General features: G+C 43.4%; 2 protein-coding genes across 9 annotated transcripts in view; one reads left to right on the top strand and one right to left on the bottom strand.

Moving 5' to 3' along the window:
- The window catches only part of LUZP1 (leucine zipper protein 1), a 91,958-nt gene extending 75,134 nt beyond the window's left edge, over nt 1-16,824 (top strand). For all 7 annotated transcript variants that reach the window (XM_032759240.2, XM_032759242.2, XM_032759238.2 and 4 more), the window contains 2 exons: nt 8,294-11,484; nt 12,740-16,824. In XM_032759240.2, the coding sequence (XP_032615131.1) occupies nt 8,413-11,484; nt 12,740-12,898 (3,231 nt within the window). In that variant the 5' untranslated portion in view covers nt 8,294-8,412 and the 3' untranslated portion in view covers nt 12,899-16,824. The remainder of the gene's footprint in view (nt 1-8,293; nt 11,485-12,739) is intronic.
- A 1,224-nt stretch (nt 16,825-18,048) lies between these two features.
- KDM1A (lysine demethylase 1A) overlaps nt 18,049-27,424 on the bottom strand; it is a 64,388-nt gene continuing 55,012 nt past the window's right edge. For both annotated transcript variants that reach the window (XM_032759246.2, XM_032759244.2), the window contains 6 exons: nt 24,363-24,495; nt 22,545-22,732; nt 22,052-22,166; nt 20,164-20,291; nt 19,373-19,519; nt 18,049-18,561 (listed from right to left, as the gene is read on the bottom strand). In XM_032759246.2, coding sequence (XP_032615137.1) covers nt 18,376-18,561; nt 19,373-19,519; nt 20,164-20,291; nt 22,052-22,166; nt 22,545-22,732; nt 24,363-24,495 — 897 coding nt within the window. In that variant the 3' untranslated portion in view covers nt 18,049-18,375. The remainder of the gene's footprint in view (nt 18,562-19,372; nt 19,520-20,163; nt 20,292-22,051; nt 22,167-22,544; nt 22,733-24,362; nt 24,496-27,424) is intronic.

Raw genomic sequence — 27,424 nt, 5'->3', positions numbered from 1 at the left:
CTGCCCACTGCCTGTTTTTTTAAATCAAGTTTAATTGAAACATAGTTATGTTCATTCACTTCTGTACGGTATATATGTGGTTGCTTCATCACTACATTATCAGAGTTCAGTAGCTGGAATAGAAACCTTAGATCCTATAAAGCCTAAAATATTTACTCTCAAATTAAGTTTGCATACTTATGTATATACTATCAAACTTTAAAAAAAAAAAGTTTGCCGACCCCTCTTTAAATGACTATTGGGAACAGGAAGTGAATCATGGCAGCTGTGTTGGGAGAAGGGGCAGGGCAGGCCTGATTATGTTCTATTTCAGACCTTCCTGATCTGCCAGGACAGGAAGAAGAGCCACTCTCCAAAATGCTGGATGGGGCCACTTGGAACTGGGTTCAGGAACTTTGATAGAAAGGGCCCTGAGTGAGAGATAGTTGGCACTGTATGTTGCTAGCGTGAATTAGAACTGAGCCAGGTACTAATGTAGGGGAAGTTGGCATGAAAAGTGAGACTGTCCTTCCCTTTGTAAAAACCTTCCTATAATTTCCCAAGGTTTAATATAAACAATTTTCTTCCCAGACCCCACCCTTAGGCACATTTAATCACTTCTTCTGAGCTTCCAGTTATATGTATGATGGTACAATATGCTAAGGAAAAAAAAAGCAGGATAGAAGACAGGATGCAAAAGGGTGGGTGCTATCTTATGTAAGATGGTCAGGGAAGGCTTCTTTATCATTGTTTTATAATTGGTTATATCTGTATGATTCCTTAAAGGCAAGGGTAAGATTTTCTACTTATCTTGGCAAAATGCTGGGTGCATCATAGGTGTTCTATAAATGTCTGCTAAATAAATGAATTTTGCCTAGATAAACATACTTAACAGAGAGTAAGGGAGGCAGTAGGAAGAGAGGTGTCTGCTTTGCTTTTGGATGATCCAGGAGGTAGCAAAGCATTTCTTACTCTGGCTACTTAGGGCCAAAAGGTCAGAGATAAGTGACCTCCTAACTCCATTTTCAGTCTAGTTCCTTGTTTACTCTGGGGAGAAGGGATGATCTTAGTGAATCACTGTTTTTAGGAGGATTCTCCCTGATGAAACTTACTTTAGGTATGTATAGGACTTTTCAAAGTGCTTTTGCTAACTTTATTGCATAGTGTTGCTGTAAGGTAGTTGATATTCTTTTATTTTTTCAGAGGAACTAAAGCATAGAGAAAATCAGTGACTTGGCCAAACAGTATGGTATTCTTAAAAGAATATAAACTTTGGAATTGAACCTAGATTCACTCTGACTATCCTTGCTAGCTGTGTACTTTGGGAAAATTTGAGAGTCCTTGCCCCATAAGGTTATTGTGAAAGCTGAATGGAATAATAGTAGTTGCTACTGTTTGTTGTGAATTATGTGCAAGGTATTCTGCTAAGCATTTTACATGCCCAAGGATTACCATATTGTCTTTGTGTGGACATTGAAGGAAAACCTCCGTGGAGTAATGTAGGAACATGTAAAGTAAATGATCTGAGATTCCTGATACCTGCAGAAATCATGTATATAAGGTACCTAGTATTGCCTGTAGTATAGTACTGCCCTATTTGTGGTTGTACTTATTTGTTCCTTTATACTCCTTTGTCATTGTTAGTTTGTTTATAGAGTAGTGCTCAGAACTCCTCATTTTGTAAAAATGCTTAAGAGTTTATAAGGAGGTGATTTTGCATAATGGGAAGAATCCTGAATATAGAGTCAGGAGACTGAAGTCCTTGACTTTGCTAAACTGCTGGAAAAAGCACAGTATTTACTTCTGAGTCCATTTCCTTGTTTCTAAAATAAGGGGCTTGAATGAAGTAAGTGATTTTATTTTAAATAAAAGCTTTGTAGAATTCTTTATTTAATAAAGTCATATAGGGGAAGCCCAATATGGTAAGAAGCTAAAATCAGTTGCTTTGGTTGAGTAAGTGAAAGGAGCCTGGAGTTCAGCCTGCTCAAAATATCTCCCCTGCTGTCTTTCCCCTAAATGACCCCAAGGGGATTTGCTGAGTCTAGTTTGAAAACCAGTTGACTAAATGATCTTTAGCTACCTTCTGGCTCTGAAATCTCATTCTGAGGAGTGGAGGAAGATCCAGAAATGTTTTCTACTACTTCTTCAACACTTGGTCCGATAACTAGAGCTGGACATCCTGTGAGTGTTGTGGTTTTTTGATATCTATGTCCTGTTTGTGTGGGATAGACCTGCAAGAAAGGGCTTCCCAGCAGGTCAGGGGGAGAGTATTGTGGTTGAGACATTGTGCAAGTGGCACAGGGCTAGGGATGAGATCATTCAGAGCATTACCACAGGGCCTGAGATTCTGTGCTGTCTGTTCACTCTTGCCGTCTGTTTTCTCCTTTGTGATCCATGATTAGGTCATGGACATTCTTATTATTTTCTGTTAATGGTTATTGCCAAAGGGCTGACAAGCTATTTGATAATTAGGAGGCTCACTCATCAGTCAAATTCATTGAATTTTCAGCATTCCCTGTGTGCTAGGCTCCCTGCTGGGTACTGAGAATATAGTGGTGACACAAGTTGGAGAGAAGAATTGAGTAAATAAAGCTTCAATAAAGTGTGATAGGTTCTGTGATGGGAGCCATGTAGCAGACTGTGAAAGCAAAAAAGAGAGGCCCAGATCTGGCCTGGGGTTTGAAGAAGGCACTCCAGAATTTCCCAGAAGGATGCCTTGTCTAAAGTGGGATCTGAAGAAATGAGAAGGAATCAAACTAGTGAGGGCCCAGAGAGAAGAGGGAGGGCGAGGATGTAGGGGAAGAAGAGGCTGGCGGGGCCACATCATGAAGGGCTTTGGGTGCCATCATGGGGAATTTGGACTTTATCCTAACAGTAGCCAGGACCTTTAGAGAGTTTTAAGCAGTGGTGTGTAATACCTGCTTTCTCTGTATGTTTCCAGTAAGTATTTGGTACATATTTACTGGGTTTAGCTTTTTCATTGCCTGTACTAGTTGATTCATATCATCCAGAGTCTTGAATAAAACATATAAAATGGGCACTAAAAGCCAAATAAATAAAACAGTGGTATAATTCCCAGACTCTTCTAATTCAGAATTATGATAATTTATAGATGGGGCTATACTAAGGTTTAACGTTTCCTTCTTTTGAAAAAGAGATTGTGAAAACTATAGTATAAGCTAGTATAAATAAGATGTGCTGAGAGAATGCTACAGTTTGAGGATAAGCTGGGTTTTCTTTAACAGCTTTATTGAGATATGCTTTATGTATCATGAAGTTTATCTCTTTAAAATACACAATTTAATGGTTTAAGCATATTTATGAGGATATGCTGTTTTAAAGCACTTTATAGATAAATCATATATTATTTGTCTTCCAGTGACTATGATGGCAACACAGATCCTTTGTATCATACACTCATTTAAAATTGGTGTGTGGTCTAAACTTAGTTAAGTCCCCCCAAACCAACCCGGTGTATAAATTGACAAGGTTTTAATTGTACCACTGGGCAGAAGGCCAAAGGCAAGAGTTTTTAAAAGGGAAAAGGTTTCTTTTTAAAAACATAAACTATAGGAGGTTTTTTCCCCTCTCCGTTTTTGAGAATGAGGAAGCAGGTAGGCTGGGGAAAGGAGAAGGGGGACCAAAAGAGGCAAAGATGAGAGGACAGAGAAAGATGTACCCAGAGAAGCAGAGTGATGGACAGGGAGCAATAATCGGGGTGGGCAAAATCTGAATGGAAGCGGAAGGCTTGGTCTTCTCAACACCTTCAAGCGTTGGTGTTTTTGAGGAGCTGAGCTTGGGCTCCATCTGGTGGCCCTAGGCTTATAGTGCAGCCATTGGAAGAAACCAGGCTTGGAGAGAATTGGCATTTGGCGTCTCCTCCAGGCCCAATTTCAGTTGTTTTTCTTTTGCCCTGAGCTTTCTCATAGGATCATTGTTGGAGTCATTTCTTCCCTCTCCAGTGGTGGCTGTTTTTCTCTTATGTCTCAGACTGTGTTTCTTCACTCTTATCCTTGAGTTTTAAATGTAATCTTATTGGACGACATCACCTAATACCCTATTGTTGCTGCCATCAATTGACGCCCTGAGTCACTGCCCCTAACTTCTCAACAACTTCAGGTTTTGTCTTAATGTCACTCTTTCCAGCATTATTCCTGTTAATTTATGGTGCTTACATGCTGGTGACCCTTGCAACACCTTTACCTCTCAATTATTTCTCTCTTCTAATGATCTTGTTTTCTACTTCTCCCTACTCCCCCACAGGATTCCTATGATTATACCTTCGTTTTTGACGCTATCAATAACTACAGTCCCTCCATGATTTCAATTCCTTGAAGTCCCTCTCTGATTTCTGTCTTCTATATTTCAGGCTTAGTTTCCTCTGGTACCTGGTACCCTTACTCCAACAAGCCTTCAAGTCCCCTTGGGACCTTCAATTCATTAGTTTCTATTATATTTTCACTATTCTTCACCTCATTCTGTACTGAGTGAATTTAAAGTCCCTCACACACATCCTCTGCTCTCCTGTCCGTCTTTTGCTTTGTTCTGCAGTGCTTCGACCTGGTTCAGTCCAACTCTGGTTTCTCTATTCTTTCGTCTGTTCAGCCAGCTGAACAAGACTGGAGAAAAAGATAGAACTTTGTGGATTGGTTTCACTTTAAATCGTTACCAGAAATTTCAAGTGGGCCCTTACACATCTAATATACATCTCATACACATGTCCCAAATGAAACTCCTCATCTTCCTTCTCAGACTGCTCCATCTGCGGTCATCTCCATTTGAATGGATGATAATGCTGTCCCTCTACAAATTCAGCCCAGCCACCTTAGAGTCTACCTTAATTCCTATCTATCTATCTGTCTATCTGCTTATTTATTTAGAGATAGGGTCTTGCTCTGTCACCCTGGCTGGAGTACAGTGGCACAGTCATAGCTCACTGGAACCTTAAACTCCTGGGCTCAAGCAGTCTACTTGCCTCAGCCTACCAAGTAGCTGGGACTACAGGTGTATGCGACTGTACCTTCTTATTTTATTTTATTTTACTTTTTTTATAGAGACAGGATCTTACTGTGTTGTGCCCAGGCTGGTCTTGAACTCCACCTCAGCTTCTCAAAGTGCTGGGATTATAGATATGAGTCATTGCACTTGGCTTCTTAATTCCTTTCTTTGCCTCATGCTTCACATGTGGTCTAAAAGCAGATCTTTCGGTCGTACCTTCATACGGCCAGAATTCTGACCACTTCTCAACTGTCTTGGTCACGTGCTCTTGGAACGCATGTCCTGCCACCATCTTGATCTAGGCCATAACTATGTTTTGCCTGGATTACTGCAATAGCCTCCTATGTGGTCTTCCTGCTCCCACCCTTATCCCCTGTAGTCCATTCTACTTGCTACCTACTTAAAAGTTTCTGCTGAGAAGTGGTTCAGTTGTTATTATAGATTGTTTTTGTGTTTGGGATGTTTTTGCTTCCCCCAAAATTCGTGTTGAAACTTAACCTCCAGTGCAACAGCATTAAGAGGTAGGACCTTTAAGGAGATAATATTAGGGATCAGCACCTTTAAAAAAGGGCCTGAGGGAGCGAGTTCAACCCTTTTTGTTCCATTCCTTCTTTCCTGTGAGGAAACGCATTCTAGGTGTCATCTTGGAAGCAGAGACTGGGCCCTCAGCAGACATAAACCTGCTGGTACCTTGATCTTATATTCCCAGGCTCCAGAACTGTGAGGAAATAATTTCTGTTCTTTTTGGAGACGGAGTCTTGCTCTGTCGACCAGGCTGGAGTGCAGTGGCGCGATCTCGGCTCACTGCAGCTTCCGTCCTGTGTGTTCAGACAATTATCCTGCCTCAGCCTCCCGAGTAGCTGGGATTATAGGTGTGCACCACCACACCTGGCTAATTTTTGTATTTTTAGTAGAGATGGGGTTTCATCATGTTGGTCAGGCTGGTCTTGAACTCCTGACCTCAAGTGATCCTCCTGCCTCAGCCTCCTAAAGTGCTGGGATTACAGGCGTGAGCCACCGCACCTGGCCAGTTTCTGTTCTTATAAATTACTACCTCAGGTATTTTATTACAGCAGCACAAACGGACTGAGACAATGGTCTTTTTTTCTTTTTGCTTTTTAAAGATTTTCTGTTTGTGGTATATTCTTCCGTATCCTTACGATGTGTCTAGGTGCAGATTTAGTTTTCTCCTGTTGGGACATTGCTTCCTGAATGTGAGGTTCCATATCTTTAATCAACTCTTGAAAATTCTTACCTGCTAGCTCTTAAAATACTGCCTGTTCCCCATTCTGTATTCTATCCTTTTGGGCTCCCTGTTAAAACTTCCTTGTTTTAGACCTTTTAAATTTTTATTTCCCCTGTCTGTTAACCTCTCTTTTACCTTTTCCATCTTTTTAACTCTGTGCTGCTTTTTGTAATTACGTATCTCTCGACCACTATTTATTAATATCTTCCTTTGCCTCTAATATGCCATTTCTCTTCTCTGTTTCTAGCTGTCGTATTTGGTTAACTTTCAGATCTTCTGATCTTTGTTGATAGCACCTTGTTCCTTTCTCCTGTTTTTTTCCATTCTTTCTTTTATGATTATAAACATTGGAATGTACTTATTGTATGGTCTCTAGCCAATAATCTTAATAACTTTGGTTCTTTTTGGTATAAACTTGCTCTGCCCAGTCAAGTAAAAGATGGATCTTTATGTGTTTTGTAATTTTTAGTTATAAGCTCAGGTTCAGCTGGACTTTAATCTGTGGGAATCCTGTGTGACCTCTGTAGAGAGTAGCTCCCTCCAGAGTACTTTTGTTTGCTCAGCTAGGTTTCCCAGGGATATTATTAGGCTGATGGCCATTTTATGTTGGTTTCTCAGGACAGATAGGTTCTAGACCACTCAGGTGGTATAAATTTGAACTCTGAATCCAAGTGAGAACAGGTCTAAGATGATAAATTCTCTAGGGATAATCCTCCTTTAACCCCTAATGGAGCCCAGGTCCTCTTATCTCCCTATATCAGGGAGGTGACTTTTTTCACTACTTATCCTGAAGCTGTAGTTCTTCAATAGTCCTTGCTTTAGATTGGGGACTGGAGTCTCGTTTTCAGCTTACCACCTCTACTGGGTCCAAACTCTTATCTCTTAGACCTGCATGATTGTTAGAACCCAAACTCCTTGGTTGTGGAGATCGGCAAGACACTAAGAAGGACAGCTCAGTGGTAGTTTAAACTTACTATTATTTTTCATTTAGTCTTCTTTTCCTCTGGTTTTAGCTGGAATGTCACTTACTTTCTATGTGATCAACTATACATTTTAAGTGATTGTTACATTTTATTCAGTATTTTTAGCTGTTTTATAGTATTAGAGGTTTTCCAGGTTATCTGGTTTGCCATAGTGGTGGAAATGGAAGTCTTGTTTGCCTTTTAATTTCGTAGGACTTATTGTTCATGAAAGCTGTTTAAAATACATTTATTAATCCATTCTCCTGTTTTAAAAGTGAGAAAATTACATAAAAAACTAAACCTTCCCCTTTCTCTGTTTCCTTGGGGTATTATTATGTTTGGTATATATCCCCAGTGAAATGGCTTTCAAAGAAACAAACCAGTCTTCATATCAACCTTAACATCTGGGCATTTCTTTTACAGTGCCAAAGGATACATTTTGTAGAAGCTGCCTGTTGGCTGGGTCGGGCCAACTCACACCTGATTTCCACTTACAAATATACTTTCGGGAGAAGAGATGTTGAAAATGGGTGTGGAGAGATTGATTGCTTTAGTATATTGTGAAGCTCACCATTTATAGCAAGGCAGATGGGTTAATTTGTATCACTTTTAAGTCACAATAGCTCATAAGAGATAATCTTTAAAAAAAAAATCTTAGGATTGTTTATTGCTTTGTTACCAAGATCTTCCACATACTATCTCAGAACAACACTGGGGAGAAATACGGTAGACATCATTATGCCTAGTTTACCACTAAGTAAAACTGAGACTTAGTTTACATTGTTAATGACTCTCCTGAGATTATGCAGGTTGCAGATGGTAATGATGTTACTATACCCTGTCATGAGAATTGAGGTTTCTTATACCTCTTTTTGCCATGCTGCCACTGGTGACATTCTTCATTAGGGCGAAATGAGGTATCAACTCAATATCGGCCATAAAGAACCAGTGTTTTCTTGCAGGTTTATTCAAGTCATTCATTCAACAGGTTTGAGCCCCTGCTATGATCCAGGCACCAGGAACAGATAGGAGCTCTTTTCTATAACAGGGAGCTAACGTGCAGGTTTTACATTTGCTGACTGACATGCTTTCTGCTTTCCTTCTGTAGATTGATGATGGTCTCCAGCTGTCAAAGAAGACTGTGGTTGCCAAGAGAAAGGTAACCATTTCTCATCCCCTTGAGTGGAATTGGATGCCTCTAGGAGCCCACATTGGCTGGCAGTAGACATGGCCGAATTTACAAGCTACAAGGAGACGGTCTCCAGCCGCCACTTGCGGTTTAAGCTACAGAGTCTAAGCCGCCGCCTTGATGAGTTGGAGGAAGCCACAAAAAACCTCCAGAAAGCAGAGGATGAGCTCCTGGATCTCCAGGACAAGGTGATTCAGGCGGAAGGTAGCAACTCCAGCATGTTGGCGGAGATTGAAGTGCTGCGCCAGCGGGTGCTGAGAATTGAAGGCAAAGACGAGGAAATTAAGAGAGCAGAGGATCTGTGTCGTCTGATGAAGGAGAAACTTGAAGAGGAAGAAAACCTCACCCGGGAGCTGAAATCTGAGATTGAGCGGCTTCAGAAACGAATGGCTGAATTAGAGAAGCTAGAAGAGGCCTTCAGCAGGAGTAAGAATGACTGTACCCAGCTGTGTCTGAGCCTGAATGAGGAGAGAAATCTGACCAAGAAAATCTCCTCTGAGCTGGAAATGCTCAGAGTCAAAGTGAAAGAACTAGAATCTTCTGAGGACCGCCTGGATAAAACTGAGCAGAGTTTAGCGTCAGAGTTAGAAAAGCTGAAATCATTAACGCTGAGCTTTGTAAGTGAGAGAAAATACTTGAATGAAAAGGAGAAAGAAAATGAGAAATTGATAAAAGAACTCACTCAAAAACTAGAGCAGAACAAAAAAATGAACCGAGATTATACAAGGAATGCTTCTAATCTGGAAAGAAATGACCTACGGATTGAGGATGGCATCTCTTCCACACTGCCGTCCAAAGAATCAAGAAGGAAGGGTGGTCTGGACTACCTAAAGCAGGTAGAGAATGAAACAAGAAACAAATCAGAAAATGAAAAGAACCGCAATCAGGAAGACAACAAAGTCAAAGACCTTAACCAAGAGATTGAGAAACTTAAGACGCAAATCAAACACTTTGAGTCGCTGGAAGAAGAGCTTAAGAAAATGAAGGCCAAAAATAACGACCTTCAGGATAATTACCTAAGTGAACAAAATAAAAACAAATTATTAGCCAGCCAACTGGAGGAGATAAAGCTACAAATCAAGAAACAGAAAGAGTTAGAAAATGGCGAGGTAGAAGGGGAAGATGCTTTCCTGTCCAGCAAAGGCAGACATGAGAGGACTAAGTTTAGAGGCCACGGAAGTGAGGCTTCTATGTCCAAGCACACAGCGCGGGAACTGTCTCCTCAGCATAAGCGGGAACGACTCCGGAACAGGGAGTTTGCTCTCAACAATGAAAACTATTCTCTGAGCAACAGGCAGGTTTCTTCTCCCAGTTTCACCAACAGGAGGGCAGCAAAAGCTTCTCACATGGGGGTGAGTACAGACAGTGGGACTCAGGAGACAAAGAAAACTGAGGACCGATTTGTACCTGGATCCTCCCAGAGCGAAGGGAAGAAGTCTAGGGAGCAGCCCTCAGTGCTGAGTCGCTACCCCCCAGCTGCTCAGGAGCACAGTAAAGCGTGGAAGGGGACTCCCAAGCCAGGCACCGAGAGCGGACTGAAGGGAAAAGTGGAGAAGACAACACGAACGTTTAGTGACACCACCCACGGATCTGTTCCCAGTGACCCATTGGGTAGAGCTGACAAGGCTTCTGACACCTCCTCTGAGACTGTCTTTGGCAAGAGGGGACATGTGCCTGGCAACGGAAGTCAAGTAACTCAGGCTGCAAACTCTGGCTGTTCTAAGGCCATTGGAACTCTGGCCTCATCTCGAAGATCCTCCTCAGAAGGGCTCTCTAAAGGCAAAAAGGCTGCCAATGGCCTTGAGGCTGATACCAGTTCCCTGAATTCCAAGGCTCCTGTTTTATCGAAGTATCCTTATAGCTCTAGAAGCCAAGAGAACATCCTTCAGGGATTTTCAACCTCACATAAAGAAGGGGTTAATCAACCTGCAGCAGTCGTGATGGAAGACAGCAGTCAGCATGAAGCCCTGAGGTGTCGAGTCATCAAATCCAGTGGCAGAGAGAAGCCAGACTCAGATGATGACTTGGACATAGCATCTCTTGTTACTGCCAAGTTGGTAAATACAACCATCACTCCAGAGCCAGAGCCCAAACCACAGCCTAACTCTAGAGAAAAGGCCAAAACCCGAGGGGCACCTAGAACCTCCCTATTTGAGAATGATAAAGATGCTGGAATGGAGAATGAATCTGTGAAATCTGTCAGAGCCTCCACCAATTCCATGGAGCTCCCAGATACCAATGGTGCTGGGGTAAAAAGCCAAAGGCCCTTTAGCCCCAGAGAGGCGTTGCAGTCGAGAGCCATCATCAAACCTGTTATTGTTGATAAGGATGTGAAAAAAATCATGGGAGGATCTGGAACAGAGACTACGTTGGAGAAACAGAAACCCGTCTCTAAACCAGGGCCAAACAAAGTGACAAGTAGCATTACTATCTATCCGTCTGACAGCAGCAGCCCCAGAGCTGCTCCGGGTGAGGCCCTGAGGGAGAGGCACACATCCACCAGCAATATCCAGGTGGGGCTGGCAGAGCTCACATCAGTTAGCAACCATGTCAACTCCCCTTTTGAGCTCTCCATTCACAAACATGACATCACCCTGCAGCTTGCAGAAGCGGAGAGAATGGCAGATGGGCCCCTGAAGAACAGGCCAGAAACAGTGGTCTCTCGGAGCAGTATTATAATCAAGCCATCGGATCCTGTGGAGAGGAATAGCCATGCACCTCCAGCGGAGACAATCAGGTGGAAAAGCCATAGTGCCCCTTCAGAAGTGGGCTCCTCAGATGCCAGACATGTTACTGTGCGGAATGCCTGGAAGAGTAGGCGAGACTTGAAATCTTTAGAAGACCCCCCAACTCGAATAGGTAAAAACATGGAATCTACCAATAACAATGCCTACACCCAGAGGTCTTCCACAGACTTCTCAGAACTTGAACAGCCCAGATCCTACCTTTTTGAGCAGGGCACTCGAAGGGTAGGACCAAGTTCAGGGGATGCCCCTGAGCCCTCCTCCAGAAGGACCCAAAGTAGCCTCACTGTGTCAGAGGTGCTTACCCGTCGGAATCGGGTGGGAGACACCATCACTGTCACAGCCTGGAACCACTCAGCAAGCATGGTGAGTTCCAGCCCCTCTCTCCCCTCTCTCTTTTCTCTCTCCCTTTTCCTTCTTTGCCTTTTCCTTTTTCCCCTCTGCTCTGGCCTGTGTGATCCAGGATCTTGAGAACTGAGTAGAACTGGGTTCCTTAGAGAACTGTTGAAAAATCAGGGGGTTTCGACCTTTCTCCTAAAGAAGGTTTTTGGCAGCATGGCTTTCCAAAATCCCTTTTCCAATTTGTTGTCTTCATTTTGCTCTCATATATGAAGGCGACACAAAAAGGGAATATGTCTTCTCTTCCCTTGGTTTGCCAGAGCAGCTAAAGGAGCTCCCTGTAGGCCCTCAGAGCAACATGAAAAGCACAAGAAGCAGCTGCAGCTGATGGGGAGCTCTGGGCAACAGGAGGAGGCCTGGTGCCCTTTCTGTAGGGCACAGTGAGGGGGATCCAGGTCAGCAAGTTCTTGGCCGCCTCAGTTAGCAGATCTTCACAGGCTGCTGGCCTCTCAGGGATGAGGAGAGCCGGGGCTTACACTGGGCCTATTTTAGATAAGCTTATACCCAATTCCAAGTGACACTTTCTTTTGCCCCCCCAGGCAGCTGTCTGTCTCATATCATCAGTCTGAGGGCAGGGCTGGTTCAGTATGGCTCATTACAGCTCTGATAAATCCAGAACCACCTGCCTTATGTGAGTGTGAGGGTCAGAGTGTCAGAACAGCATCTGGAGAAGCCCCGGGGAGTGTCTTTTTGATGAGAAACTGTGATGAAGAAAAGCTTCTTGGACCTGGACACAGTGCTCCCTTCTTTAAAAAAGCAGATGACTCTGTTAGCCTGAAAAGCCCTGTGACTCTTTACAGGGTACTTAACACTGGACAAAAGTACTTCACTACCCACTATCTCATTCAGTCCCTTGAATATCTGCCTGAGGGTAGATATTATCCCCATTTTTCAGATGTAGAAGCTAAGGGTCAGAAACACAAAATATCTTACCCAAGGTCACCCAGCTGAATTACTGGAAGAGCTAAGACTTGAATCCAAGATTCCTGTCTCTAAATCCAATGCTCTTTCTACTCTGCTAACCTTTCTTACCCGATTTCCAAGGAATTTACATATTGGCCCATACTCAGGCAAAAGCATATGTTTGCAGTTAACTTATGGCCTGTCTGGGCTATATCTGCCTCTGCTAGGTTGGAAAGGACCCACTGTGGTAGCAGGTGAGGGTGTCTTGTTCCTCACTTTACTGACCTCCACAGCTCACTTTTGTTATTTATTGGCACAGGAGGAAGAAGGGGAAGACTGTACACTCAGTGTCTACAGGCAACTGCACAACTCCCTGGATCCGTCTGAACTGCCTGGGAAGCAGGGGCTGCCAGAGCCTGGGCGAGTACGGGTTGAGGAACGATTACGGCCAACCAGGCCCTGTGCTGAGGAGAACTGAGCCTGCTGGGTGTCTGTTGTCTGCCCTCTGCTCCTGCTTCTCAGCTATTCCACCGTCCTGCCCCACGAAGGATCCAAGGCCAGTTAACCAGGCAAGACACAAGCCTTGGCTGGAAAACTGTGGTAGACCCGGGCTGTGGCTCAGGTAATTTTTGCCATTTGGCCAGAGGGAATCAGAGACTACAAGCTGGACAGTCACCCAGGCCCAACCTTCCCCAATGCACGAGTCCTCTCTCTCTCCTTGTCCTTGTCCACCAAGTAGTTGGACCATTCTCACCCCCAAACAGGGGAAGATAAGGTCTCCACCACACAGCAGGAGTCAAAAATTCTTCTCGGCTCCTTGGTGGGTTGTTTCTGGGTCCTAGCGCAGCCTCTGTCTGTGTGGTTAATGTTCTGGTTTCTCAGTCTCCTCGCTATATCCACTTCACTCCTCATTTGATTTACCAGCCATCAGCTCCATCTAGGGGGCTTTCATTTCTTTCCCCTTGGAGTTCTTTTCCTCAGACTTAAAGCAGAAAGGGGTCTGTGCTGCCTCTGAGGGATTATGAGACTACCCTTTAGGTTGAAGTTTGACCTGGCTCCTGGCTCACTAGTCTCCTGGAAGCAGAGCATGCAGATACCCATGCGGATACCCATTGGAATGACATCATCCCTCCCCAACCCCAGCTCTCTTTGCTCACCTTTCAAAGGCAACTGGAGGTGCAAGCCTCATGCATCTCCTTTCCTGAGCACCAGTAATGCTGCTGGCATCGCCTGCTCTCTCTCCGGTGGCTAGAGACTTCAGGCTGACTTCATTGTTTCCACCTTGGGAAAATCCCTAGGCTAAGCTGGGCCTGACCCAGCATCCTCTGCCTTCTAGGAAGTGCCCAGCAAGGGGGAAAGTAGACCCAAAGTAACTCCCCTTTAAGTCACTCCACAAGCAATAGCTCCATGAGAGGCATGGACTGTGAGACTACTCCCTCCTGTTCGTCCTTCTCCATCCCCCATGGAGGAGGCATCGCACTTTACCAAGCTGATGCATTCCTACAGAAGTGGGCCCTGGATTTCTGCAAGTCGACGATCATGACGACTTCGTTGGAGGAAAGGTGATAAATACATATGCATTGAGGGCCTCAGCTTTATGTAGTTCAGAATGCAGCAAACTTTTCAGAAAGCCACGTAAATAAATTGGTTAGGTTCCTTAAACCAGTCACATGGGGAAGTTGAAAAGAGTTGTATATTCTTGACAGTGCTTTTCCTTTTAGCATTCTGTCAATTCAAAGAAGGGACCCTCTTTCAAAGGCTACCTTTATGAAGCAGACACTATTGCCCTCAGAATGAGAGAATATTAAACTACCAGTCTGGTAAGCTGGATTTTTCCCCCATGGCTTTACTTCCTTGCGTGTGACCTTGGGTGAGTCATTGTCTTCTTGGAGCCTCAGTTTCCCTGTCTGTAAAATGAGTTCTTTGAAATGGATGATCTCTAAGGGCACCAAATCTGGTATTCTAAGGTTCTCCTGTTTTCACCGTCTATAATAGTATGGGATGATTTTTGCTCGTGGAAGGTATCATCTGTGTGGGTTCTTCCCTCCTGCCCTCAATTGTTTTTCTGGGCCTTGTTTTTTAGTTTCCCCATGTTTTAATCTCATGGGGATGAGCTCAGGGAAGCTCCCTGGGCCTGTTTCCCAATCTGCAAAGTGTGAAGGGATTAGATCGGATGGTCTCTGAGGCTCTTTGTGGCATCAGCCTTGCCCAGTGCCACACAGCATCTCTTGGCTTTCTAGGAGTCTAGGTGTTACGGAAAGTACCCAAGTCTGTGTATCTCCTGTTCCTGTGCATCTCCGATGAATTTCCTGGCAAGAGGAAGACTCAAGACTTCCTCCAGAGGAATTTGTCTTCTCTGCCTTCACTCAGCATGGGAACCAGTGTTCATCCTGCCCTTGTCTGCATCAGATTTGGCAGTGAGGAGGCTTGGGGAGCACCTACCTTACTTTCAGGGACAGGAATCTATTGCTCATACTTCTCCTTCCTAGAGTTTTGCCAATCTAAAGGCATTGTCATGTGGCCTGCCTTTCCTCTCTACATCCCCACCTCTGATGCTCAAGATGCTATTTCCAAGGTGTCTTACTGCTGCTTCTCCTGGCTCACTGGCCAGAAACTAGGTCACTCAAGGCTGCCATCCCTCACTTGCAGCCTCCCTGCCATTGTCCTTCACTGGTTGGCAACCTTGAGAGTTCAAAGAAAATCAGCCTCTGTGGTGGTCAACTAAAGGTATTAGGAAACTAAGTCTGTGGCTCTTCTCTGCTGATGGAAACAGAAGGGTGCCAAGCCATGCCTAAAAAGATCTCGCCAATAATTCTTGTCTTTGGGTGTTGGAGCCCTGGATTCTGGTGCTATAGCTCCTGGTGCCAAAGTCTGGATCTTTCCACACTTCAGCAGTACCAACATCTGCTGCTACTCAAAATGTCCTGTGGAAGAGGAACAGCTGTGATGCCCTTTTGCTGGGGCTGCCATCTTGAAATCTGAGTGCAATAGGATTTGATTGTAACAGTTATTTCAGGATATTTTGTTTCTTTAATCTGCACACTTTCTAGATAGATTTTATTTTTAAATGTCCTCAGCATTGCAGAAAATAACATTGTATATATAGCAAGTAAAGGCTGGAGGCTATTTCTCTGGGCTTCAAATGGCTGGCAAGGCTGGCTCTCAAATCCCAAAGTTGGGAGGCATGTTTCTGAAAAGCAACTGAGGTGTGACTGTTTGGACCCAGGCCTCATGATCAGGGGTCCTGGAGGAAGCCTCCAAGTAGAGGGCAGACCTGGTAGTTGAATACTTGTTTAATCAAGCCAAATAGTCCCACTGCCCCGGTCAACAAACCCACTTTTATGACAAGTTTCTTCCGCAGCTTGGCTCTTAATTTTACTGGCAGGTGTATGGTTGTTGGAGGGTTCCTAGTGAGTTGGAGGACCTGGCAATAGAGCTGCTTGGTTGGCGCAAGTGGAGCTGGCTTAGTACCAGCAGCTGATCTCTTCCACGTGCTGCTTTTTTTGCCACTCTGATACTAAACCAGAGAAAGCTGCAGGTGGATGAAGAAGCTGTGGCTGTTTTTTGCTTTTGGGTGGCAATGAGAAAGAGTCATAGTGTGGGTTAAACGGATCTGCAGTGGGGCCAAGGATGCCACCCTACCCTCAGCTGCAGGCAAGCTTGCACATAAATAACCCCCGTCATTGGAGTGTTCGGGATGCAGGGGGCGCTATAGTGTTCTTGGACTTGTTGTCCTGGGGCAGTTTTAGTTCTTTATATTTAGTGGGTCAGTGCCAAGTGCTACCACTTCCCAATAAAGGAATGGGGACCCAGAGGCTGGGTCCCTGGCTACCTTGTTATGAGGTTTTGTTATTTCTCTGACAAGATTGCTTTGGAAAGAGCTGCTTTTAGGGATTATTTTTTGAATACCCCGAGTGGGGAACAGGGTTCTCCTCAAAGCCTCACAACCAAGATCATAGGAAAGGGGCCCTATTTTCCTGCTGCTTCCCAGCTCAGAACATATACTGAATGGAATGTATTTTTAAGAAAATAAAAAGTCTATTTTTTTGTATTTTAAAGATTGAGAGGGCTAAGAAAGCGGCCCTCAAATAAACTGTTATTGCATTATAGGCCCCTTTGTTGGGGGCAGTCTGTTGGTCCACACCTACTTGCTCAGGCAGGTGCTCTGGTCTCACCCCTGCCCCTTGGAGTCTAGGTGCAGCAGCTTCTACATTCCTGCTCCAAGCATGGGACCAAGGAGGCCGGAACCTGTTGCTGGAAACCAGGGCAAAGCAGTGGCTCAGGGCTCCTTGGGTGCATGTGTATCGTTGGAGCTGCCTGTCTGCATGTATCCTCTGGCGTGAATGCTCTCTGTTGGCTCTGCAGTACAATATGTAACCAATAAAGCTCCCTCGTTTCCGTATACTCTGTGCGAGTCTGTGATGCCAGTTTTGTCAGTGTCATCCCTGTGTATCTGTCTTCTATGCATTGGCGCAGCATTGGCGCAGCTCTAGTATATTTCATTGTATAATACTTAAAATTGGGTATTTTACCTAACCAATTACTGATACTGCCATTAACTGCCCTGATCCTGGTATGCAGATTCTTTCCATTACTGCCACGAATTCTAAGACTGGGGGTGGAAAAGCTTTCTCTGTTTTCATCTTCCAGTCAGATCACCAATATATATATAATGTCCCTTAACTCATAGTAAGAATAAAACCATATTTAAGGGACATTACTTGGATTTGTAGTAACAGAGTTTATCTGTCAGGAGCCCCTGGGAAGGAACCAGCATGTAACATGTTTTTATCTTATCTGGCAAAAGGGACTTTGCAGGTAAGGATTCTGGGATGAGGGACAGCATCCTAGATGATCCAGGTGGGCCTTAAATGTAATCACAGGTAATATCCTTTCAAGAGAGAGACAAAAGATTTGACTACAGGAGAAGGCAATGTGATGATGGAAGCAGAAACTGGAGTTATGTGCTCTGAGGATGGAGGAAGGAGCCACGAGCCTTCCCACTCCTAGAAGCTGAAAAGAGCAAGGAAATGAACTGATCCTCCCTGCTCTGAGAGCCTCTATAATGAATGCAGCCCTGTAGACCCATTTTAGACTTTAAGCATCCAGAACTTTCGAATAGATTTAAGAGCCACTAAGTTTGTGGCAATATGTTAAACCAGCTGTTACCTAAGCCCTTGATCCTATGTAGTGCGCTTCCCAAAATGTACACCACCATCTTTAGCAGAATTGGGAAGTTTTAGCACATACCCATGGAGGGAATCAGGAATAAAGGCAGACTGGTCTCCCAAAGGCTCAGACTTTTTGTTTCAGTTCTTGTGTTTTATCTTGAAAGTGCATCCAAAGTTTCCTAATAACCATGTTCTTGGCACACCACCACACTCCACCCCCACCCAAGTGAGGAAGTCTAGTCCCACTGACCAGGAAATCCACTGCTTCTACAGGACCGCCCCCCTACCTTATCTTCTGACCTGATCAAACCATTTTTCTCTTTTATATAAACATCTTCCTTATTTAAACATGGAGAAAACACGTATTACTATTGCCATAGGATAAACTTGGCATTTCCAAAGGAGTAACGCCCCCATCTTGTATGTAACTCCAACCTAAAGGAACAAAAGAGAGGGCCAATTTTATATGAAGTTTTATTCTCAAAATATATATAAAAAAAAAAAAAACAAAACCACACACCAAGGGACTAAGATGTTACTTCACAGCATTCACTTGCCTCAGTCTTTATGAAGAACATAATTCCAGACTAATGGACAAGTTCCTCCCTGTGCTCTACGTCATTCAAAGGAGGCAGGCTCTTTTGTCAAATCAGGAGCTCCATCAGCCGATCAGGAGCCCAGATGCCAGGGTGGATTTTCTCAGTGGGATCTAGTATTGCTAGAAGAGCCTTCCTTACACGGCAGAAACAGGCACATGGGCCTCTTCCCTTAGAATGTATCTGTCTCACATGCTTGGGGACTGCTGTGCAGGAACACCTGGTGTGGCCTGGCGAGGCAGCGTATACATGGCCCCCAAAAACTGGTCTGCAATTCTTCCTGCTTCTCGCAGCCCACTCAGGAGAGCACCATGCACTGTGGCTGGGTAGTTACGGATCGTATGTTCTCCCGCAAAGAAGAGTCGTGGAATCGGCTATTTTAGGGGAAAAAGAGAAAATTGGCAGGCTGCACATACACCTTTATTCTTGTACTTAAATTGCTAAATTCCTGTTGACCTTTTAAAGGCTGACCCCCCAATTACTATTCATTCTATCTGATAAGGGAAGAGTCTCCCTTATCAGTAGGCACTTTCCCAGAATTGACAAGTAGAAATGAGACAATAAAACTCTACCTAGCCTCAGTCCTAAAGTGATGCTTAACATGTGTTCTCATCAGTTTAGATACCCAATTCTAGAGCGTCCTTCCCTCGTGTATAACTACCTTCTGGGAGGGAGCCTCGCTACCCAGAAGCACAGGACATTTGGTGATCAGGGACACTTCAGCCTCGCAGCTCAGAGCAGGTCTGGGCTATGACACTGAGGAATTCTTACTGCTCTTTGGAGTGGGGTCTGGCATAAGGGTCTAGATGAGGACCCAGGGTTATTTCTCAGAAATGCCCTGGAAGCCCCTAGTAATTGAGACCTTACAGCAATCCTATGAGCCATTACAAAATGGAAGTGCAATTAAAAATGGTTTTGTTTTTTAGGGAGAAAACCTGAATAAGGAAAAATGTTATTTGACTTATACTCTGGACTCCTCCATTCTGAATGTAGACTGCCTAGATTTACAAAACCAAATTATGAGAAATCAGAAATGCTGCCCATCCTTTTTAACTCTGCTCTTGGTTATCTGAAAGGGTCCGAAGATAGAATGACTAAAATCTGAAAAAAAAAAAAAAAAATCAGGGACATCATGAGATCCTGGCCTCTTCCCAAATAAGCCCAGATAGTTTGCCAGTTTCTCACCTGTGGGGCACCTGGAATCGAGGGGCCAGGAGTGATTGGCTGAGCCATTAAATCATAGTCATTTCCAGATGATCCTGCAGCAACATAGGAATAAGAGCCCCGGGCCCAGGGATCAGCACGCCAACGAGACACCACAGTTTCCTTGGGCTAAAAGAAAAACCAGGAGCAAAAGTCATTACGAGACACGAAGGACAAATCAATCCTTGAAAGGTGGAAAAGCAGTGGTGGGTGGGGATGCAAGTGAAGAGAAAGAGGGGCAACGTGAGAGCCAGTGATCAAGTGATGAATGCCTGCTTTAAAATAGACATGGACAAAAGGACTTCAGACAGGAAGGATGCCCCTCCATGTTGCCTTCCTGTCTATGAATCCAGAGATCTACACAGGGCTTGGCCTTTATTCTCTTTTATAAATTCACAATATGCTTCCCTTCAAAGGAATCCTAAAGGGTTAAAGTATTTCAAAGAACAGGAAGAAGTACCAAGAGGTTCTCTGAAAACTTCCCGGAGATACTCACTGGAGTTTGGCCATTCTGTCTAAAATGTCAGGGATACGGTGTGACTCTAAAGCCAGAGGAGAAATGCAGCTAACAGCCTTCAGATTCCCCAGCTCTTGTTCTAGGGGGCTTTTCTGAACCCCATGCTTAGGCCATGAACTCCAAACATTAATATTCATGTAAAAGCACACACCTCAATTCTAGCTTAAACTGTCCTGACCAAGAACATGCTGCAAATACATCAAACCCTGGTTGAGTTTGAACCCTAGATTCCTCCTTGCCCCACCTACCTACTTACCTGAGGTACTGCACTGCTACCAAAAATCCCTTTGAGAATGGCCAGGCATCGGCCAACAATCACATCGTCACTTATGTTTTCCATGATACCAGCAGCTTCTCCTGCCACTAGTGCCAACAGTATTGGAGCTGCGGAAACAGAAAGGATAATTCTAGGGTTTTCCTACAGACTTTCCTCAAAAACTTCCTTATCAGGCCCCACCTTATTCCTGGTGCTCTGAAATCTAATGGCAAGACACACGCAGCACCATTCAAATGCAGAGAGACAGCTTATGTTTCTGAAACAGCATACAGAACTCTTGTCGCCAGAAACCAGCCAGTAGGAGCCGGCAGACTAGAGAGTGAAGTAAGATTCTCAGGCACCTCACTGCTTCTAACTTGGCAAAATACAGCAGTTCTGAAGATACAATTTCAGATCTTGCTAATAAAAAGGAATTATTAAGCATCCCTTTACTCTGGCACAGAATTCTTAACCCTGACTACCTTAGATAGCTCCATGACAATGACTACATCCCTTTTAGCCATCCCAGGCCCCTCCAAGCCCAGGACTGTCTTCAGTCACCTATATGGTGAGTAATTATGCAACAGACTTAGGTGGTAGGCACAGTACTAGAAAAGGGTGATAAAAAAATGATATAAACTATGTACTCCAATAGAGCAACAGATGCAAAATTACACAATTACTAACTTAAAAGCTATGAAGAAAAACGTAGGCTAGACGGAAAAGAATAGGGGGTATTTAATTTACATTTGGGGCAGTGGAGATATGTGTGTCCTGGAAGTCTTCTTTGAAATACCGCATTTACGTCAAGACCTGAATGCTGAATAAGACAGGCTGGGAAGGAAGGGGGGTCAAGGGGGTGGGAGAAGCAGCCCCCCCAGGCCTAGACCACAGTACATGCAGAGGCTCTGAAGCAGAAGGCAGCATGGTGCCTTCCAGGATGTGAGAACAGCTAAATGTGCCTGGAACCTGGGGATGGACAAGAAGTATAGATGAGCTAGATAATGAAGAACCTCAGCATGGGCCAAGATAAGGAGTTCGAACATTTTCCTTCAGCAGTAGAAAGTTGCTAAAAGAAGCAGGAATAGCAGTAGTAGCTATTGGTAACCGTCCAGCCAACAGGTTAAGAATGGCTTGGAGGTAGGCAATAGAAAAAAGTAAATAGGTTTGCAAGAGATTGTAAGGCTGGCACTGACAGGACTTGACAGCCTGGATGGGGAAGGGAAAAGACACACTGCTGCTCTCAGAAAGCAATGTGCTCAAGGAGCCAAGTTCCCCCTCTGTGAAGTTAGAGGCCCTGGGGTGTGAAAGACCATTCACCATTGGGCAGTGAGGAGTGATGGAAAGAACTGGGAATGGGGAGCAAGCCAACGGTTAGCTGATGTGTCTGCACTGACAAGGCCAATGTCTTATTTTTACAGCCTTTTCTTGGAATGAGGTGGGGTACAAATATAATAAGTCTATATAGAGTTAAGTCCAATTACAAAAGAAAATAACTGAACAGGAGGTAGGAATTTCATAAATACATAGTAAGGGAAGTAATCAAAGAATCAGGGGCAAGTCAGTCTGAGAATGAGGAACGCAAGGTTCCCCTGGTAGGAAGCCTCCCTGGGCCTATCCCTCCAGTCTGAGTGGACTTCCAGTAACCTGGGCGATCAGCCCATCACGCCACCTACTGCCCTGTTCCCCGCTTACTGTATCCCCACTAAGTTGGGAGCTCCTTGAAGGCAGGTATTTTTATACCCCAGTACCTAAAAGATATTTCAGGAATTGTTTGTTGAGTTAATAAAGAGAGAAATTAAGGCATATATATTGAGAAAACCCAAAATATTTCAGATTCTATATTCCTGTAAGGATATGGAAAAGATTAAAATTAGAAGGCACTTACCTTTATAGAGGTTCCAGAAGAGGAAGAGCTCACCCCTGCTGGCAGTTGTACTGCCAACATGCCCGAACAAATTGACACTTGGATCCCAGAACACCCGGTCAAAACACAACACCACCTACCATAAGAAAGAAGCACATGAGCCAGTGACAGGGGCCAGGTAATACTGGCTTCAACAGACTTCCTTAAAGTCTCTTCTAATCTGCTTTCAAAATAAGCCCAGAAATCCTTATTATTTAGGATGACATTTAGGATCCCTTTTTTATAGGCTTGAGTTTGTGCAATGACCCCATAAGACTAAGTCCGTATGAACAGACACTTGATGATGATAGACTTAGGCACTGAAGAGAATCAACTGACATGCCTCAGCCCTGATGTCACAATTGAGAGCATAGCCAAATGCCCAAAAATGCAAGGCCACCTCCTCACCAAATAAACAACTAAGACAGCTATTTGTACATTAGATGTGTAGACAGGAGTGTCTAGGGCAAGCTACCTTGTTAAGGTTGCCAAATCCCATCCTTTGGACTGCAGATGTTTTCCACTCAGGGAGAGGTGGCACAAACTGAACAGCTGGTGGCTGCTGCTTCAGCACACCCAGGGGAAGGGTACAGAGAACTGCATCGCATTTATAAATAAAGGTTTGACTCGTGGAGCGGGTGTTCACAGCTATCACTTCACATCCTGCAGAGTTTGGGTGGGAAAAGACTAGTGGTGATGAATATGGCACTGATAAGGACACTGAACATTTAGTGTACAACAGATGGACATCCATTTCTCAATTCTCATTTTTCTATTTTCATTACCTTCATGTTTCACATAAGAAAACTGAGGTAGAGGTGAAATAACTCATCTAAGGCTACACAGGTAGTAAGTGCCAGGATTCAAACCCTTGTAGTCAACTTCAGAATCCTCGATTGTCATCCCCACGCTACCCTCCCGATACACTGGTAATCTAGACTAATGAAAGGACCTTACACCACTTACTCAAGGTAAGTACATTTAGACCAAAAATAAAGAGTAAAATGCTCATCCCAATAGAACCAATGTCTTCTGACTGTGGTCAGCTGCTCACTATCGACCAAAAGAAGAATGCTAAAAGAAGGCTGTGATGCAGATCTGGGGGATGCATCCTACAACTGTGGAGCCTGCTATGCTTGAGAATGCACAGTGATCCTCAGCTTGTCAGAGTATGAATGAGCTCAAAGCTGACCTCGGAGAGGGTACTGAAATTATGTTAACATCGTTTTCCTCGTTTGTTTTTTAATGAATGTCTGTTTATACACTACATATACTTTGAAATATATATATATATCTCAAAATAAATATGAAAACTCAGTACATGATCATTTTCTGTGGCTGCTGAACTCGAGAAAATGGCACATCTATTCTCACTGTTCTCTGCCTGCCTGCAAAAGGCTCAAGGCTGCAGATCTTCTCAGCACTGTCAACTACAAGCTGCCTCTGATGGGAACATTAAACGGAAAACTGTTTCACTGATTGTTAGAAAAAAACCAAAACATCTGTGGTGATCTCAGTAACTCCAAGGAAAGGGGCAGCACAGGGTGAGACTGATGGCTATGTCTCCATTTCTCATGCCTACATAGTCATACATGGGTTCTCGGAGAGGGAGATGACTAGCTATTCGAGGAGTTCAAAACCCAACAGTTGTCTGCACTTTACATTAAATGTAGTCTGAAACCAGCAATAATGATGAGCATTGAGCCTATCCCTATAGCAAGCACAGGGAAACTCTATCTCTGAAGTAGTCAACTGATTAGCAGGACTGCTCCAGAACTAGGAACCAAACGTAAGTGAATTAGCCCAAATGCATAGAAAAAGCCAAAATGAATCCAAAGACCAAAATGCGGATGGTGAAATATAAGGAGTGGGTCCTAGTGGAGCCCAGGGGCCAAAATCCTGGTATTTATGAATATACTTAACAAAACTAGATCCAAACTCACTGGGTCACCAAAATGGAAAACTTTTTGAGCACTGACATGGTGCTCAAAGGAAATGCTCACTGGGGCATTAGAGATTTCAGATTTTCAGATTAGGGATGCTCAACCAGTAATAGCCAACTAGCTCACGCACAAATTGGAAACTCTAAAACTTGCTTCAATTTCCCAGTTTATAAAATGATAGGGTTAGAACCACCAAAGACTCTATAGGCTCGATTGTCTATAAATGCCAATTTTTACCTATGGTGTCATAAACACTCTATCAGGAAATGTACCTGATAGGTCGTACCTAGCAAAAGATCAGTCCTGTTTCAGGAGAGTTCTCTCTTACCTTTTGTAAAGCAGTGACATACCTGAAGCCGTGTAGCGAACCTGTCGCACTGCTGTATTCAGTTTAATGTCTAGGCCTTCTGCTAAAGCCACAGGCACACATGAGTAGCCATTCCTTACTGTCAGGTGGCTGCCAGTGAACTCAAAGTCATCATCCTAAAGAGGAGAGAAAAGAACATATTTCCAACCTTTTCTTCATCTGTGTCATTTGCACCTAGTTCTGTACAACAACAATGAAAACACAAGCTTGTGGAAACAGTCAATATTTTAAGGCAAACTAAAGAACAAATCACTATTTAGCTACAGTTATCGAAGGAAACTGAAGGAAAAAGAGAAAACACCAAATGTCCCTAAATCTTTGGGTAGTAAGATTAGGGAAGTTTCTTTCTTCCCTGGATTTTTTTTTTGATACAGAATCTTGCTTTGTCATCCAGGCTGGAGTGCAGTGGCATGATCTCAGCTCATTACAACCTTGGACTCCTGGGTTCAAGTGATTCTCTTGCCTCAGCCTCCCAAGTAACTGCTGGGATTACACGCATGCACCACCACACCCAGCTAGTTTTTGTATTTTTAGTAGAGACGGGGTTTCACCACGTTGGCTAGGCTGGTCTCAAACTCCTGACCCACCCACCTCAGCCCCCTAAAGTGCTGGTATTACAGGCATGAGCCACCATGCTCGGCCTTCCCTGGATAGTTTTTTTCATCCCAGTCCAATACCACTAAGTCCGGATCTTCTATGCTGGTTAGGGTAGGGAGGTGGTAGGGGGAATGATGATCCAGGAAATTCAGATGATTAAACATCATTCAAGTTTATTTATCTGACTTTTGAATACATTACAGACTTGAAGGATATCAGGGTCACGGTCCTGATTACATTTTCTTTTACCTGAGAGCAAAATCAGTTTTTATTCTTTAAATTTACAGGTTTTAAGTTGAGGAAAATTTCCAAAACTAAGTCAGTCAAACTAGATGAAGGTAATCTAGGACCATAAAGAGTGGCCCAAGACAGTCCATACAGTAAAAAAAAGTCAGGAATTGACTTGGAATTTAAAGATCTCCAAAATGATCTTACTTCTTTGAATTTACTGAAAATTTTTCTATGTAACATTTTTTTTGTAAACTAGTAAGGATTTCTAATTTCATGAAATTCTTGAGGAAATTAGATCAAAATACTGGGCTGGCAGCAACACTCTACTTCAGTTGAAATCACTCATTTAAAATTTAATACTATTACAAATGGACACATATTGAAACATCAAATGATAAATCAATGAATAGAAGGGCCTAATTTAGTATTTACATGAAAAACCATAAAGGAACTGGTAGTTCTGCAAGACTTTACCTCTAACAAGTCCAACTCTTCAAATACTAAAAATATCAGATTATAATCTAAAGATTAAGAAGTCAAAATTATTTTTTTTTTTTTGAGATGGAGTTTTGCTCTTATTGCCCAGGCTGGAGTGCAGTGGCGTGATCTTGGCTCACTGCAACCTCCGCCTCCCGGGTTCAAGCGATTCTCTTGCCTCAGTCTCCCAAGTAGCTGAGACTACAGGCATGTACCACCACGCCGGGCTAATTTTGTATTTTTAGTAGAGAGGGGGTTTCACCATGTTGGCCAGGCTGGTCTCGAACTCCTGACTCGAGGTGATCTGCCTGCCTTGGCCTCCCAAAGTGCTGGGATTACAGGCATGAGCCACCACGCCCGGCCTGTCAAAATAACTTTTACTAGGAAAATGTATAATGTAAACTAAAATATGTAAGTAAAAATTTAATAATGTACTTCTATACATTTTTTTTTTTTGAGATGGAGTCTTGCTCTGTTGCCCAGGCTGGAGTGCAATGGCGCAATCTCCACTCACTGCAGCCTCTGCCTCCTGGGTTCAAGCAATTCTCATGCCTCAGCCTCCCAAGTAGCTGGGATTACAGGTGCCTGCCACCATGCCCGGCTAATTTTTGTATTTTTAGTAGAGACGGGGCCAGGCTGTTCTTGAACTCCTGACTCAATTGCTCCGCCCGCCCTGGCCTCCCAAAGTGCTGGGTTTAAAAAGGCGTGAGCCACCATACCCAGCCTATACAGTCTTAATTCTGGCCAAAGTCTCAGATTTAGAGATTGGTCCAAGAAGCCCTGTGATTTCTCACTTGAAGAGTAAATCACACTGAAATTTAAGAAAAGATGGTATAGCCCTGCCCACTGAGAATTATAAAACATCACTGACATAAATGAAAGAAAACCATTTTTGGAGAAGTATACTGTATTTAAGGATAAGAATATTCAATATTGTCAAGATGGCAATTCACTCTAAATTGATCTAGAAATTTAATGCACTCCTAATCAAAATCCCAGAAGGTGATTTTTGTAGAAATTGATAAGTTGATTCTAAAACTGTTATGGAAATACGTACCTTAAAATAGCCAAAACAATTTCAAAAATGAACAAAGTTGGAGAACTTACAAGACAGTATGATAGTGGCATATGGATAGACAGATAAATTAACAGAAAAGACAACGTTAAATACTCATGCTTACGTGCCAATTAATTTTCAACAAAGGTGCCAAGACAAATGAAGAAAAGGATGGTGCTGGAATAATAATTACATAACTATATGGAAAAACATGAACCCTTCACTTACCTTTCCTTATACACAAAAATTAACACAAAATGGAGTATAGACCTAAACATAAGAGCTAAATCCATAAAATTTCTGCAGGAGAACACAGGATAATATCTTTGTGACCTCAGGTAAGACAAAGATTTTTTTCAAGATAGAAAAAGAACATAGTTTAAAAGAAAAATTTTATAAATAGGAATGGGAGTCCAAGGCAGGAAGATCACTTGAGTCCAGGAGGTGAAGGCTGCAAGGGAGCCATGATCACACCACTCCAGCCTGGGCAACAAAGCAAGACCTTGTCTCAAAAGAAAAAAACTAAAGTAAAATCTTTTACATTTTGAGACAGATTTAGAAAATTAAAGACAAGCCACAGATGAGAAGGAAATAAATATTTGTAAAACATAAATCTGACAAAGGACTTCTGCCTAGAATTTAAAGAACATAAACTTTAAACTCATCAACAAGCAGACAGTCAG

This window comes from Hylobates moloch, unplaced genomic scaffold (assembly GCF_009828535.3).
Source record: "Hylobates moloch isolate HMO894 unplaced genomic scaffold, HMol_V3 SCAFFOLD_9, whole genome shotgun sequence".
NCBI classification, from domain to species: Eukaryota; Metazoa; Chordata; class Mammalia; order Primates; family Hylobatidae; genus Hylobates; species Hylobates moloch.
This window is presented reverse-complemented; position numbering and strand designations above follow the sequence as displayed.